The 17,117-nt window shown below is 43.4% G+C and overlaps 1 protein-coding gene across 1 annotated transcript in view; it reads right to left on the minus strand.

Annotated features, from left to right (window-relative positions):
* Nucleotides 1–549: 549 nt before the first annotated feature.
* FBP2 (fructose-bisphosphatase 2) overlaps nt 550–17,117 on the minus strand; it is a 30,794-nt gene continuing 14,226 nt past the window's right edge. The window contains exons 4-7 of the mRNA XM_026518721.4: nt 12,199–12,339; nt 9,906–10,043; nt 4,014–4,133; nt 550–964 (exon numbers count right to left, since the gene is read on the minus strand). Of these exons, the coding sequence (XP_026374506.1) occupies nt 770–964; nt 4,014–4,133; nt 9,906–10,043; nt 12,199–12,339 (594 nt within the window). The 3' untranslated portion in view covers nt 550–769. The remainder of the gene's footprint in view (nt 965–4,013; nt 4,134–9,905; nt 10,044–12,198; nt 12,340–17,117) is intronic.

Genomic DNA, 17,117 nt, shown 5'->3' on the forward strand with positions numbered 1-17,117 from the left:
CTATCCCTTTATCTCTGGAGAGGACAAATAATGCTCCTCAAATGCCCTCCAGAAAGGGGAGCAATCTTTCCCTGAGCAACCCGGGGATCCACTTGCCACAGCTAATTATGGGGTCAGAAACCACTGCAATCTTTTCGACTTCCTCCCTTTTCCTGACTTGGCTCCACAAACTGGGCTTCCTCCCCTTCCCAGCCCCATGGCTTCCCAATCCCCCAATTCAGGGCTGCAAACCATGTTTCAGCCAAATTCATTCGTTCCAAATGTGGAGATTGTTTCCTTACTCCTATGATGGTGTTCCTAGTTTTTCAAAATAGTTCAGGGTTGGTCTAGCTGTATTCAAAACAAAGCAAGTTCAGGGTCCCCCTAACACTCTGCCATCTTGGAACCAGTCTCCACTAGGTTCAAATTTTAAGCCAACCAAGACAAATTCTTAACTAATCTCTAGACTTTTTGCCCACAAATCCGTAGCTGCCAATTCCCTGGCTGACAGACTTGGAACTCTAACCCTATTAGCTGCTATTCTTGAGAGAAGACAGATCGAGGCTGTTCTTTTCACATGTGAGTTTTTATTTTGAGCCCTTCACACTGAGCACAGAATTGCCTCTGGCTTCTAGAGCTGTGAAGAGCACTTGGCTGCTGCTCTTCTGGGGATGATTCAGGAGGGCTTTGCCTTTTGTTACTCATCACCACTATTTACAATGATCGTTTATTTAGGGCCCTTAATAGAAGGGACAAGACCAAAAAAAGGCAGTGTTCAGGGTGAAACCCACTACCTGCCTTCCTGGCTTTTCTGTACACAGGTGAGGTATTCCTTCACATCATCTGGGGACCCCAGAATGAGGGGGACGCGTTGGTGAATGGACTCTGGCTTCACATCCAGCACGGGCTGGGTGCCTGTGGTCGCCAGGCCTCCAGCCTGCTCTATGATATAGGCCACAGGATTGCACTCATACAGGAGCCGGAGCTGTGGGAGAAAGACAGTCAGGTGGACAAGCTCTGCAAGTGGCCAAAAATCCTGAAGCCACACCCCTAGAGCTTGATGGGGAATTCCAGGAGCTGAACTTCTGTGTCTTGTTAGCATGAATACACTGGGTTCATTTCCATGACTTTGGGGCACTGTTGGTCAGTCTCTACCTGTCTTGGGACCTTTGTGTTTATGAGAGACCTGCCTCCTCCCTTGGGAGTATGAGATCTAGATACTTGTTTGCTGTTCGTTCGGCAGCGAGGCAAACTGATGCTGAGGCCTGGTCAAGAGCCTTTGTATGTGAGGCCTTATGGCTAGGGAGGAGTCCAACTTGGATGAGATGGAAGGTCACCTAGAGAGTATTAGGTGGTCTCAGTGTTCGGGATCAAGTGGAAGATCCTCACATCTCAAGTGTCAACTTGACTAGGTATTTTGCTGGGGTTTAAATGGCCTTTTCTCTTGGCCCCCAAGACTGAGTTACCCTCAACTGCTTGCACTCCCATAGCATCCTTCATGTCCCTCTTCATCTATTTGTCACATTGAGGTTTGTTTCCTATCTGCCTTCCTCCTTACACACTCACCCTTGAGGGCAGGGACGGAGTCTATCTGGGTTGGTCATTGTGGCATCTACCTTCCCAGTAATGTCTGACACAAGGAAAGTGTCCAAACAAGGCTACTGGGTCCCTTGCCCAAGGGCTCCCAGTAGAAGGCAGAAATGGGCAGGGTGGGGAGGGTAAAGTCAGCCTGTGTCTTGCTTTCCAATGTGTGTCCATGGACCCAGGGCTGAGCCTATCCTGAGGAAGGACTTCTTTTTCTAATAGGCACTATGGGATCTAGCAGGTGTCTACCCTGCATCCAGTGAGTCCTTGGGGAATTGAACTGAAATGAGCTGGACCCAATGCCTTTTTTAGGCCTATTTCTGTGATTATGATGTGATTCCCTCCTCACCACCCCACCCCCACCAGACACACACACATATCACATTAGATTCAGGGTGACAGTCTAACTGCATGTTCTAACTCTGTATCATACTATTTTCTTCCTTCCTGATAGGTGCAAATCTGTATTTAAAAGAAAACATGTTCCTTTCTGTAGTCAGCTTACAAAGTGGTTGAGCCAGCTTTCTGCAGCCTTTTCTTTTCCATTCTTTTTCTCAAATCCACTGAAACTACTTTGAGAAGCAATCATATCTTGTGCTGATTTTTGAATCATTGTTATTTCATGGTGAGAAGCACAATATCTCTGGTCTAGGTTAGAGATCCAGGCATTCAGGATAGAGTAAGTTAAAACTCCAGGGGGCATTTACTGCCATTTTGGTAAAACAGTATACACTGCCCTCCAGCTCTTGGAGTAGTGGGTGTCCTGGCAGGGTGCAAAGAAGCCCCGGTGGGTATGGACACACTTGGATCTGCTAGTTTTGTCCCTGGTCATCCACAGGAAGGACACTGGTGGTCAATTGGTCCTGGACAGCTACCTGTTAGCTTCTAGAACTCAGCTCTTTCTTCCCCTTTTCCTCGCTCTGGGTGCTTGAGGATGAGGGACTTGGAATGTCAGACAAAGTCTCAGATTGTAACCAAGTAGCCTTTGTTTGTACCATGTTGATTCAGATACTTAAAAGAAGAAGAAAAAAACACAAAATTTGTCTTTGAGCCAAGGCTGCCCTTCTCCTAAAGTTGCCCTTGTAGTAAATTCATCTTAAAACACAATGTACAGGTCTTCATGATGCTTTGACCTACAGTCCATGTGACCTACTTTTTTTCTGCAATTAAAATCTAAACAGATATACAGAGACAAGCACACACAGGAGAAAAGGCATACGCATCTACCCCACCTCCAAAACACACACCAATGTGCTCACAGAGACCACAAAAGCTAAAACACAGAGGTCAGGAACCAATGGTACTTTCAATAGGGATGGTGGTGACGGTGCTATGAATATAGATCTGTACATGGAATTACATGTACTTATGGAAATGTCTCTGTACGTACGTGTGCATATTTTCGGACTCATTTTGACAATTAGAAAGAAATAGCCTAATGTTTTCTGTGTTGGCACTTAGTGGACAGCAAGAGTGGTTCTATGTAAGCATTCCCTCATTTTCTAGATCTCATTTAAGCACGTGTCATGCAGACGTGGCTGTGATTCTTACTTCTGAAGGTTATAATATACTTGAGCTCAACACTCACATGAAGAGAAATTCCTGACACCCAATCTGCATATTAAAAGTTTTCCCTCTGGTCTCATGTGCTCTTAGATTTCTTATCATGGCTTTGAATCTGGCATTCCAATAATTCAAATTGCACACCCTGGGAAACAAATATGCATGTGGCCAGTTGTTGGTGTGTCTGAGAATACCGTAGATCTTTGTTTTGAATTGTCTACTTACCTACGATTTCTGTGACCGGCTAAAAAATCAGACACGTTCCCATGGGAGGGTCTATTCAAGATAGATGCATTTGGATCCTAAGATTCCCATCTGATCATACAAGTATTTCTGGGTTTGTGTCATAAAGTTACAGTAAGATCACCCAGGAGCTACCTTTCCAGAAGTATTAAATAAGTTTTGACCAGAAGTTCTTATTCTGGAGTTTGGGAACTCTCTAGAGGACTCACGGGTAGACTTCAGGTCATCTATGATCCCCCTAAAAACTTATGCAATGTGTATGCTTATGAGCATTTTTTCCCCTGGGAAGTGGATCCATACCTTGCACTAGATTCCAGAGGGTCTATCATCCAGAACCAGGTGGTGCTGAAGCTACAAGTCAGCCATAGCACGTATTAAGCGATAGATGAACACAGCTGACTCATGGTGAATGACGGGCATGAGGCCAGGGAATGCGAAGGCCAGTGAAAATTGCCAATAACAACTTCAGCTTCTACCACAGCTTCAAAATTCATTAATGGGAAATACACCTCTTTTCTCTTCCACCTGCCCACTCACAAACAGATGTGAAAAGGACAGAGCAGTAGCCAAAAAGCAGGCATGAAGAGAAAGGGAACTCCAACTGGCTTACTGACCGATACAGCCAGAGGACAAATGAGAATTACCTTGCCCTTAGGACTTTTCTGGTTCGCTGGGTACAGGAAGATCCCTCCATAGACCAGGGTGCGGTGCACGTCGGCCACCATAGAGCCCACGTACCTGGCCCCATATGGAGCACTGCCATCCTAGAAGGCAGAGAGAAAAGAGACAAGATGCTCACCTGGATTAGATACTCCCTTACCCACGTATCCTGCCTTAGGAGGTTTGCAAAGCAAAGTAACTATTAAAGTCTTCTAAGGAAAGAAGGAGACCTGGGTAGCATTTAGGCTTGGATTAGACAAGCAAGAGATAGTCACACACACACACACACACACACACACACACACACACACAGATTTGAATTGCAATAAAAGCAGGCACTGTGGGTGATTCCAAACCCTGAATATTAGGTGGAAGGCAAAACCTGCCAATTACTCTCCTAGTTAACAACATGAGTAGTACTGTTCACAAATCATGTGTAAATTCAGCTCAATAAATAATTTTTCAGCATCTTATGCCTGGCACCAGGCTGGACCCTGAGGATGCCACAAACAGGAAGACAGTCTCTGCCCCAAAGAACTCACCAACTAAAGGGGGAGACTAGCATACATAAATGAATAAAAATAAATGAACTTACAATTTTATGATAAAAAGATAAATAACCCCATTTTAAAAATAGACTACAAACTTACCTGACACCACATGACAGATTAACCCAAAGTAGATGGAAGACTTACACATTTAGAGCCAAGACTATAAAACTCTTAGAAAATATCAACAGACTTTTGGGGGAAGAAACTTGAAAGAAATGGTATTAAAATTTCCTGGCAAAGAAAACAGGAACATTTGTGAAAATGAAGAACAAGGAAAAGAGTATCTCTATCAAATCTAAGAGCATACAGTGAAATAACAATATTTACATATGCAAAGAAGAAATGCAAACACCGACCAGTGGATCAGAATAGAGCCCAGTCCTGGGCCTAAAGATAGACGAGAATTTCATTTAAGCTGAATAGGACATTTCAAACAGCGTAGGAGAGGACTATTAGTAAGCAAACAGCACTGTGCTAGCTGCTTAGAGAAGAGGTGTGTAGGATCCCTACCTCATTCTTTACAGCCAAATTATTTCAAGATAGAGAGAGTTAAAAGGAGAAAATTACAAATAATTTAGAACAAGGCTGTCCAGTGAAATTCTCGGTTGTGATGAAAACACTTTTTATCACCAATGTCCCACTTAGCAGCCACTGACCACGTGTGACTGTTGAGCTTTGGGAATGAGACAAGTATAGAAAAAATAGAATGATTTACATGTTATTTACCAGCAATTAATTAAAACTGAAATAGCCACATGTGGCTAGTAGCTATTGTATTGGACAGCACAGAAGAGGAAAACATGAGTACATTAATTTATAATTTGGTACACCACACCCATTAGATATAAAGAAAAATAAATATAACACAAAACTGTAAACGCCTCTATAGGGTCAAAAGCTGAAAGTCTACACATATTTCTAACATGAATAACAGACAAAGACTAGTTTTCTTCATTTACTAAGTGCTTATACAGGCAACAAGAAAAAGATAAATAATACTAATTAAATATTTGCATAGGATAGAAATATGCAATTTACTAAGACAAAAGTAGGTGCTCAATAAATACAAGGAAAGCTGTACAACATAAACCATAATTAACCATGTACAAATCAAGTCACAAGGTTCACCTTTTTACTGTCAAAGGGACAAAAATTTTAAAAGATTCACCATATCTCACACTGGCAAGGACACAGGGAAATGGGTACTTTTCCATATGATGCTGGAGAGTATGAACTGATGCAACTTTTCTGGAAGAGTATTTGGTAACAACAGCATGTGAAATGCTCATACCTTTTGACCCAGCAACTTTAGTAAGACATGTGCCCTACGGATATATTTGCAAAAGGTCATGAGTGTACACGTTTGGGATCTCCATTGCAGCTGTGTCAATCTCCAAATCATGAAAAAGAAAATCAGGTGAGACTAATATGCTCTACCTGATGTTTTAGAAGGGTGGTGGGGTAGACATGGAGATGAGTGTGCATAATCCCTCCTCCATCCCAGCTCAAAGAATAGAAGCAAGAGTTGGCAGTGGTCATCCCTGCAAAGAGCAACTTGGCTGGGGGCAAGGGAGGGGGGAGCCTTTCACTTTTAATTTTGTATATTACTGTATGTTTTACATTTCCTAATCTTAGGAAATTGAAGTAAAATTTACATCAGATAAAATTATCAGTTTTAAAATATGCAATCCAGTGGCATTTAGTACATTCACAATGTGGTGCAACCACGACCTTTATCTGATTACAGAACATTTCCATTGCCCAAAGGAAAACCCTATATCCATTAAGCAGTCTCCATCCTCCCTTCCCCCAGACCGTGGCAACCACTAATCTGCCTTATGTCTCTACACATTGACCTAATCTTTGCAACTGGCTTTTTCCACTTAGCGTAAATGTTTTTGACATCATCCATGTGGTGGTATAGATCAGTACTTCATTCCTTTTTCTGGCTGAATGATACTCCCTTGTATGGATGTACCACCTTTTATTCATCCGCTCATCAGTTGATGGACATTTGAGTTGTTCCCACCTTTCGTTATTGTGAATAATGCTGCTATGAATATCTGTGTGCAAGTTTTTTCTAAATATATCATTTTCAATTATTTAGGGTATAAACCGAGGAGTGGAATTGCTGGGTCATATGGTAATTCTATGTTTAACTTGTGAGATATATTGCTTTTTAAATTTTGTTAACAAGAAAAGAAACTAGCTTCAATCAAGTGGAAATATTACGAACTATTTATTGTCTTCTTCTTTGGACCTTTCTTTATTTAAAAAGAGTTAAAAGTACTTAATAAAAGAAAGCAACAGCTTCATGCCAATATCCACCAGGCCAGCCTCTCCCGCTTTCATTTCTGCCCTTCTCTCTTCTCAGAGAATTGCTAAGGGAAGGGGGCTCAGATTATTTTCCCTAATTTCCTCTTAATCTTTCTAAGGAATCACTGCAAACCTCAACCATAGCCAGGAGGATGCCCAACACTCTGTTGAGGGTATCCCCATTTGTCCAAAGTCAAAATTCCTTTTTGTTTCTATAGGTGGAAATTCTAGAAAGTAGCTTTGGGTTTCATTTTATCTCTGTTGTCTTATTAGTTAGAATTGGACACTCCAAGACCATTCAGCACTTCCGTCAAAATGATCATTGTTTTTACATCAAGAAGAAAGTCCCGTCCCCACCCCCACCCATTCCCTCACTCCCCCCACCCCGCCCCAGCTCTCAAGCATTGCCTGAGGAAATCATCAAGCATTCACACTGGTTTCCTACTGTTACCTGTAGAGTGAACTTTCTGGGCCAGAACCAACTAATCCCCAGTCTTCAATTTATGGAAATTGTAAGATTTTATGTAAAAAGCAAGCAAGAAAACCAAAATCTCCTAGAGACAAAACAACTCCTTTTATGCTAGGGGCAGATGCATATTAAATCTAGAGTTCCACGTTAAAAAATAACTGGAAGATTCCGGAGACTTGCCTTATGTTGGGGAATATGGGCCTTCCTTTGTTGTTGAGAAGGGTCTCATCTTTGAAGCAGTATTGAAATACTGATTAATACGTTAGGCTCAGTAGTCTATGATTTCCATGATAAGTGAACACTGACTTTTATTTTCTAAAAGGGACTACTCTGCTGAACAACTGTGACAGAGTGAGGAGGAGATCAGAATATCCTGCTGTTTAGATCCTATTGCATGAGTCCCACAGGTTCAGCATACTGGGTGCAATAACAGGCCATCTACGGGCTACCCAAGTGACGTTAACCTGTTCTGTATGTTATGCATACATTCCCCTTTATTTTATTTTTGTCTCACTATCTCCCTTCTGAATCTGTAGATTATTTTTATGATCTAGTAAAATGTCTAGGAAGCTGCCCAGTGCAGTGCTTTTTCAAGTGTGGATGGAAATCCATTAATGGGTCATAAAATCCATTTAATGCATCATTACTAAACATGGTTTTTTTTTTAAATGAAATGCAATCTAAACAAATGGAATGGAACAGAACAGAATGGATCAGATCTCATTAGAACAAAACAGAATTGAATTGAATAGAAAAGTAAAGAGTGAAAAAATATCTTAGAGCACAGTAGCCAGTAAGGCAGTTTACTTTTGTTTCGGTGTGCGCATGTGCGTGTGAGCGTGTGTGTGTGTGTGTGTGTGCGTGCTTGCACAAATGTGCTCTGAATTAGACATTAAATGCATTTGTTACTAATGGTCGCAGTCAAAAACCCCACTGGCCTAATGGACCTTTCTTACTCCTGGGACATTTCTTGGGAAACTGTGTAGATCCTCTTAAGGCATTTACCCCATTTTGTAAAATTACAACAGGTAGGTTCACCTTAGAACCTAGTGTCTTTCTTCTAGCTTTGGTCAAACTATTTAAGCTGGTTGTGAGAAAGGATGCAAAAGAAACTTTTTTTTTAAAGAGCAGAGAGCATTACTTGGGAAGAGAAAAAGTTAAAATGGAATTGAGAAAGATCTTAAATATCTTCTAAGAGTTCCAGTTTTACTGAGAGGGCAAGGGATTCGTGTTTCTTCCCTGACTAGCATAATCATGCCCTTTGCGTGGTTTTCCATTTGGGAGCTCAGCCTGTGGTAAGATTTACAAGGGGTCCTTGTCCGGTCAGCCTGTTCACCAGCCGTCGGTCATTCATGGACTGATGCCTTTTTTCTCATTTGAAACCTCTCCGTCAAAGAGATTTATGGTATTTTTTGTGTAGGACTTTTATCTTTTAGTGGTAACATAAATATCTTCTTTTATGGGCTCCAGAGGAGGCACTTTTTAGCTTAGAATGGGAGCCACCATGAAACATCTCCAAGACCGGAAGCATGTAAATAATTTTGACTTTATCAAGCTTGCAATCCACATCCTGTGACTTTTGCCCTCAAGACATTGGATGGGTTTGTGCGTGATAGCAAAATACAACCCTATGAAGGAGAGGTACAGGAAACTGCACTTTTGAGAACTTCGCTTAAAAAACAAATGAAAGAAAGTAAAAAGTTCTCTATAGTTTCAGCTTCAGGTAGCAAAGGCAAGTCCTGGGATCCTGTTGACTGACTGCCTCTTGGTCCCATGGAATCACGAGCTCTTTTTCCTTGGAGCTCATGAGGACTTCCAGGGACAGCCAAGCTAGCACACTACACCACTGCCTTTCCACCACAGGATAAAGGTCCTCTCTTATGACATCTCCCAGAATTTGGTGAGAGATGGTCCCACTTGTAAACAAGCTTGCATTCCTCTTCCAATTTAGAACAGACTTTACACACTTGATCTGGAAATTCTTTGACTTTGCTTCCACACCTGTCTTAAAAGCTCTCTTAGTATGGTGAACATACTGAATGGATTATTTGGGTTGCATTAATAGACACATGAAGTTCAGAACTTGGTAATCCCATTGAGAGACAAAGAACATCCTAAAGCTTGGGTTAAACACAAGGCCTTGATATTAGGGCATATGAATGGGACTTCCAAATATAATTACTCTACCTAAAAGCAAATATAAGTGAGTGACCAGAATCTATATAGAGGATAGCTCAGCAAGCAAATGACCTGACAGCTTCTGGCCTGAACTCTGAATTTTGAAAATGTGGTCTGTCTTCTTCATAAACAAAGTCTCCTAGAAAAACTTAAGTAGGGGGTATTATCTTGAGTAGGTAACTTTTAGCTGTAAAAGATGTTGTTTGTTTATGAAGAAAGGCAGAGTCTGCCATTCTCATACTGATCAGAGCCATAAACAGTGGCATCAACCTCTTTCAGTCAGGCTCCCAAAGCCACCACCCAAACAGGGACCCACTGAGGCAGCATTCTCCCTGCTTCTGCCTTAGGCTTTCTTCACTCACCTCAGGAAATTTCTTTCTCTGCACATATTCTGAGGTGGCGGCATCAAAATACTTGGCATAGCCCTCATTGAGACTGTAAATCTTTCCTTTCTGTTTTATCTTGACATCTTTTTCCACCAGGATAAATTCACCGAGAGCCTAGAAAGATGAAAAGAAACACCTGGAAGAAGAGAGATACCAGGAAACAGAAGCCAACAGCACACTCCCCAACAATCAGAGAGCGTTGGGAGGTGTGGGCCTGCTCGAAGAGCCTGGCTGTGCCACGTCCTTCTGAATCTCCAGTGGTGCTCTAGCAAGAGATGACATAACTCAAAGGAAAGAGGGAAAGTTTCCTTGGTAGTTTTTACTGCCTGCCAGGTTACTCATTTATAGGGAACCTCAAAGTATTAATGCCCCAAGTTCTCATCCCTAGTTAATTCCTAACGTTTCCAGGAAGATTTGGGCCATCGACAATGAGAGAAAGAAGTTTCATGGATGGGAGTCATCATAAAGGTGGGGGATGTGGTTCCCCTACTACTCTGTAGTCCATTTATTTTAATGACTCAGTCTTAGAAACCATGAAAAATTCCCAGTATCCCAGTGACTCTTATACAAAGAAATGAGGAAATCCCTTCAATCAGAAACTGTATTCACTTGACATAAGGAATAAAAAGGATAACAATGAAAGAAATCCTCAGAATTATTAATAAAATTGTGCCCACTGCCCCCACCATGGTTACTCTGCGGGACATCACTCAGGTACCCATTCATCTGAGGGCTTGTGGATGTGATTAGCTGGCTGCGGGCATCACCTTGAAAGGCTGGCTGTCTCTCTAAGTCACAAGGAGGAAAACCAGGCTTGGAAATGTAATCAGTTTTAATGAACTTCAAAGACTAGGAAAGTGAAATCCCCCAGGATGACAGCTCACAGCTGGCAGCTAGACTAGAAGGTTCCTAATAAACATAGGAATTTATATTCCCAGAATATAAAGAGGCAAGACCATGCAGACCATGTCTGAAATAAAACAGTGATGAGAATACTCAGCAACCACAAAAGTAACAAAGCATCTCTCCCTTCTGCTGTATGTGAGTGATGACTTCTTTACCAATGAATCTCTACCTTCACTTTAATCTTCCCACTTCCTAGATAAAAAAATTATTGATACACAATCACTAATCATACCCACTGCCAAGGCCAGAACTGACCCTCTCTTTCTTGAATGCTCCTGAGATGATCAAGCAAAAGCCCACTTGCTAGAGAGTAAGTCCATCCCGACTCCCTCCTAGCATAATAACACTCTACTCTCGTTCTAGAGCACATCCATCCCTGTTCAGAAAACCCAACTTCTTTTTATTACAGGCAAGTTCCTGATAGTCTCTGGCTCATGAGCTTTAACAACCTACTGTGGACAGCCCAGTGTAGAGTAACACTTCCTAGAAGCAGCCTAACTCCCCTTGAAGAAGTAACTCTTCCCATTGGATGCCAATCTAGGAGGACTAAGCTGAGCCTCCTCTAGCCCAGGGTCAGGCATTTGACTTAGATTGGCAAATTAGATACTCCTCCCTGGCAACTGAAACCTGAGTGAGAGACACAGAATTAGGGGTAGTGTACAGACCAGATTGGCCATGGTCTGCAAGCTCGTTCCTGGGACTCCTGCATCCCAGTCCTCAAGACCTGCCCATTTCCAGCCTGTGTCCTGAGCTTTACCATTAATACGGTAACATCCTTTATTTAATTGGGAAGAACATCTACTTTAGCGGCAGTCCCACAAACACATGCTCTCCAATAGCGTAGCCACTAGTCACGTGTGGCAATTTAAGTTAATTAGAATGAGATAAAGTTTTAAAACTGAATTTCTTAGTCACACTAACCACATTGCAAGTGTTCAATAACCACATGAAGTGGCTACCATATTGGACAGCACAGATTACAGAACATATGCATGGTCACAGAAAGTTCTATTGAACGTTGCTACTCTAAAAAATTCGTGTTTCTGTCTAGACATTGGCAACATTAGGTTTTTTTTTATTATTGTATTTCCATAAGCCAAAGAAATTGAAAGCATTTTTGGATTACAAACTCCTTAAGGGCAGAGCCTGAGTTGATACGACAGACCCCATAGAACACTTCAAATGCCCTCCATTGGACACAGGTCATTAGTGTTTTTTGATGTTGGTGTTGATTCCCCAACTAGACTCTCTTGTCCCAAAAGCAAGTATTAAGAATGACCAGAAAATTACCCCAGCCAACTGGAATTAAAGCACAGAGATGCATGGAGTCCTAAGTACTGATACTGCCTTATTGGGTACCTACTGGGTCAAGCATGAAGAGGTCCACTCCTTGCCCAGTGGAAAGAGCCACCAGGGTTGCACTACCATAGAGGGCATAGCCCGCAGCCACGATATTTCGGCCTGGCTGCAGAGCATCCTTTTCAGAAGGCTCATCCTCTGAGGTCTGTGGAAGAGAAAAGAGAAACACGGGGTGTTATTGTCTCTGGACAGAACCCTTTGCCAGAGGCCTGGGCGTCAGATCTCCTTGGACCACTGAAGAAAGTGCAGTCCTCAGAATTTTGAACTGAAGCAAATGCCTCTGGAGGGAATACATTGCCACGGTAACAAATGGTTCTTAGCTGAGCCATTGCAGAGGCCATCTTGGACTTATCCCTGGTTTCTGAACACATTCGTCTGCATCCTGCCCAAAAACCACCCCAAGATGCTAAAACTACAGCCCCTCTTAAAAATTATAAGCCATGCTCCTTAACTGTTACAACAACCAAAGTCATTCAGCTTGATCTTATGCCATATTTCATTGTATGTACTCAACAGCCCTCTGAGGGAAATATCTTTATCATCTCCATTGTGTAGATGCAACACTCAGAGCCTGAAAGTCTGGATAACTCACCTGACACCAAGAAGCCTCAGAGCTGGAGTCAAGCCCTGGCAGCCTGGCCCAGGGCTCTTCCCTGTTCCATGTGCTGCACCTGGATGGTCTTGCCCTTGCCTGCCCCCCACCTACACCCCCATACCCCCACCCTGAGCCCATGTCTACAGTTCTGAACATTTTCTTGAGGAAGTTTTGCTCTTTGCCATGGCGGCAGTGCAGATTTGAGTGAGAATTCAGGGAGACAGGACAGGTGGGGATGCTGAGGAAGGAACAGAGATTGCTCTCAATGGAGGGGCTCTGCAGTTGAAAGTCCACTTTATAACCCACTTTCCCCAATATCTCTCGAAGGTTCCTTCCCTCCCCACCTCTTGTGCTCTAAAAGGCAAGTGAATCAAATCTGATTGATTTGGAAAAAATGAATAGCAAACTTCTAGGCTCAGCTGTGAAGAGCTGAGTTGCGGTGGGGGGAGGAGAAGAGGCATTCTCTGTTCTTTCCCTGACCTTCTTCTGGGGTTCTGACTTCACAGCAAAGCCTTCAAGGATAGGGGAGAATTCTGGACAAGCACTGGGGCTGGCTCTGGACCGTAAAATCATTGTGGATGGCAGATGTGACAGGAGCTCGGAAGGAGAGGTGAATGGGCAGACTCCAATCAACTCTTTTCAAATCAGAAGATCCAGATGGATTCAGCTCCACAGACCATGACAAATAGCTATGACAAATGTGACAAGTGCAGCTCCAAACTCACTTTCCCGTAGCCTGTCATACCCAAGGAGCGTGGAGCTCGGTGTGCAAGGGTTAAATACAAACTGTTGGCCTCACTGCTTCTGAGCCATTCGATTCCCCACTCTCTGTTTTCCAGCACTGCTACCTCTGTTGTTTAGTTAGATGCTCCGTGTTCCCTAGACGCCATGGATTTTGGCTAAAAGGCCAGTCCAGAAATATTGCCTAGAGATTCCCTGCTGAGCAGAAAATTCCAGAGAATTGCAAAGTGGTGGAGGTGAACAAAATACCTTTAAAATTATGAAGACACACTGGTGATTATGAAATAGGAATCAGAACAACAATATTGAGCCAGAATATTACACACACATTAAAAATATGTCAATTATGCTAATTAATTCTCCTGAAGAATAACTTCTAAAATTACTAAAAATATTAATTTGTATTTATATGGGGTTTTATCTTTTTCAAAGTACTTTCACATCATCATGCTTTTGTGAAAGAATGGAGAGTCTCCCTAACCCTCACTTAAAACTGAAGGGATGGAGGTCAGGAGAGGTACCCACAGATTTTGAAACCAGTGAGTGACAAAACTGAGGTGGACCCACATCTCCCAAGGCTAAGCCAGCATCCTTCTCAGCACTGTCACGGAATATGGGGCCAGTCTGCCCTTTATAAATAATATCTTAATGACTTCACTGTAAAGCAAACCTTACCCTTCTTTAAAAGTGTCATGTTCTCTCTAATAATTTTTCCTTATTTTCACAATCTTGCATTGTTTCTAATAGCTTTTTTTTTTGCAAAAAAAATTACATTTTTATTTGACTTGGATGGGTTCAATAAATTGGCCTTATTTCTAATTCCTGGCCACATATGGATTCTGAGAAACAGGCCCTGGAGCAGACTCTCAAAGTGGACCAGCAGCATCAGCGTCCCCTGGGATCTTGTTAGAAGGACAAATATTCATCCTCCCCCGCTCCCCCAACCAGGCCTATGGAGTTGGAAACTCTGGGCCTCCAGAAAACTTCCAGGTGATTCTGAGGCATGCTAGCTTGAACCACAGCTCTAAAGCATGAGCTCCTAAGAAGAAGGTTTTTTACTAAAATCTTTAGTCTTCACCATTGAAGCTTCTGAAACAGCTTCATTCGGTCACCAGAAGGGCCATATTTTCTGTGTATGAAACCAGAGCTCTGTCCTGCTGATTTCTCCCTGACCAGAGGCTGTCCTTCCTCTGAGCTGTGGTCCTACAGCCCCCACGCAGCCTAGCACCCTCTCCGTGGCCCTCTGGGCTCTGCACTGGGCCTTGAAGAGTTGAAGAGAACCACTCCTTCCCTACTGGCTTCACTGGCTTATAATAACAGGTGGAACTCTCTGGCCTAAAGAAATAAGAAAAAATCTTTCCAGATCACAAGACTTCCCTCTAGCCATTGCCCTATCTCCGTCTTCATCTAGATCCTGGTGTCTAGAATGTCTGTGTACACTAGCTATCTTTCTTCTCCTGCCACCACTGCAGGCTGCCAGATATGACCCCATCTACCATCTAGGGGGAGCACACTGTCCAGTCCTCCTTACCCTACCTTTGGGCAATGTTGGGTCCCTTACCTACTGTCTTCATCTTGACATGGGTCTCTCCTGAGCTTCTGTCCACCTCCCTCTTTTCTGACCTCTGATACTGTGATTTATAAGAAATATCTATTTGTGCATTCAGATGACCAAAATGCATTTCTCATATATATTTAGTTTTCACCTACAGTTCCTGGCTCACAGCTTCCAAAACCCTCAGACTTCCCCAAGTGTTCAGAGTGATAAAATGTCTTTGTCATGCTGACAGATGGCTTTTGGACAGCATGGAAGGAGGATGGCTTGTTGCCAGGAGAACCAACTCCTGTGATTAGAAGGTTGGAACTTTCAGTCCCACCCCCTGACCTCCTGGAGGAGTGAAAGGGTTGGAGATTGAATCTACTGCCGGTGGCCAATGATTTAATCAATCAAGCCTATGTAATGAAGCCTCCATAAACCTGAAAAGCCCAGAGTTTGAAGAGTTTCTGGACTGGTGAACTCCCAGAGGTTCAGGGAAAGTGGTGTGCCTAGAGAGGGCAGGGACGCTCTGCACCCTTTCCCCATATCCTACCCAAGGTATCTCTTCCATCTGGCTATTCCTGAGTTATATCCTTTAATAATAAACTGGTGATCTAGCAGCATGTTTCTCTGAGTTCTGTGAGCTGCTCTAGCAAATTAGTCAAACCTGAGGAGGGAGTCTTGGGAACCTCTGATTTCTAGCCAGTCCCTCAGAAGCACAGATAACAACAGGGCTTGTGACTGGCATCTGAATTGAGTTGCCAAAGAAGGGGATCATTAGGATTTCCAATCTATAGCAGGTTGGTCAGAAATACAGATAATAGCCTGGGGTTGCCTTGTAGGACTGAGCCCTTCACCCCTGGAATCTGATGCTATCTCTGGGTAGATAGTGTCAGAAATGAGTTGAATTCTTGGACACCTGCCAGTGTCTGAGAATTGCTTTGTGCTATGTGGGGACCCCACCTCACTCCCACGTTGGAATTGGGTCCAGGAACCTTTCATGACCTTCTTTCTAACTCTCTAGCTGTGCCTTCATACTTGCTTTTGCCACCTCCTACTCTTCTGACCCCTTAAATGTAGGTGCTCCTTCTGGTTCCTCCCCACCCTCAGGGTATCTAACCAGTGCAAAATGAACTTTCTTAACTGCTACCCTCTCCAAAGTGGATACTCTGAGTTGCTGTGAGACAAACAAATTTAATGAGGACTGGGATAAATGCCTGACCCAACCTGGCCCAATCAGAGTCTGCTCCAGAAATCCAGATTTGGGGCTAGAACACTCTGGCTTATGTTAACTTAGGAGCTGTGGGATGGCACCTTTCTTCTGCCAGTGGCCAGAGAACCAGAGAACCAACTTCTGTTGGTTCACAGAGAGAGGAAGGAGTGAAGTGGCCATGTGGCAGGAAGTCAAGATAAGAGACTCTTTTCTGGTCCCAGCCTTCCCTGAGGCTGGCCATATTCCTGCCTTAAAGTTTCCTAATCCATTCCTGCCATTTACAACCAGAGCCCTGACCAATAAAGCTCTCTTCTCAGTCTACACACTTCTTGGCGATCTCACCCACAACCACTCCTTGGCGATCTCACCCACTGCTTGGCGATCTCAAAGCCCTATACACGTGCTGATGACTCCCAGACCTCCATGTTCATCTCCCCTGAGAGCCCAGCCTCAGAGTCACCCGCCCACCAGACAACCCTAGTCAGGTATCCCACAGATACCTCAAACTCAAGATGGAATTTGTCTGCCCAATCTCACCCCCCAAAATCCCTGCTCTGCTCCCAGTGCTTCCTGTCTCAGCAAACGGCAGTCATTTGCCCAGTAGAAACCTGAGGGTCACCTGCCCCTCCCTTTCCCTGACCACCCTCCTTGCCCTCACCCATGCCCAACACTCAGTTACTAACCCCAGTCACGCTAGTACCCAATACTGAGCTTCTTTTCTCTTCTTGAGCATTTCACCCTTTATCTGAGCTCCAAGACTCTATGACCTTCTCTCTAGCCGGAATGGTCAGCTCCTTTCTCCTCACATCCTCTGCCTGAAGAACTCATAGTTAACCT

The sequence above is a fragment of the Ursus arctos genome, unplaced genomic scaffold, assembly GCF_023065955.2.
Source record: "Ursus arctos isolate Adak ecotype North America unplaced genomic scaffold, UrsArc2.0 scaffold_33, whole genome shotgun sequence".
Classification (NCBI taxonomy): domain Eukaryota; kingdom Metazoa; phylum Chordata; class Mammalia; order Carnivora; family Ursidae; genus Ursus; species Ursus arctos.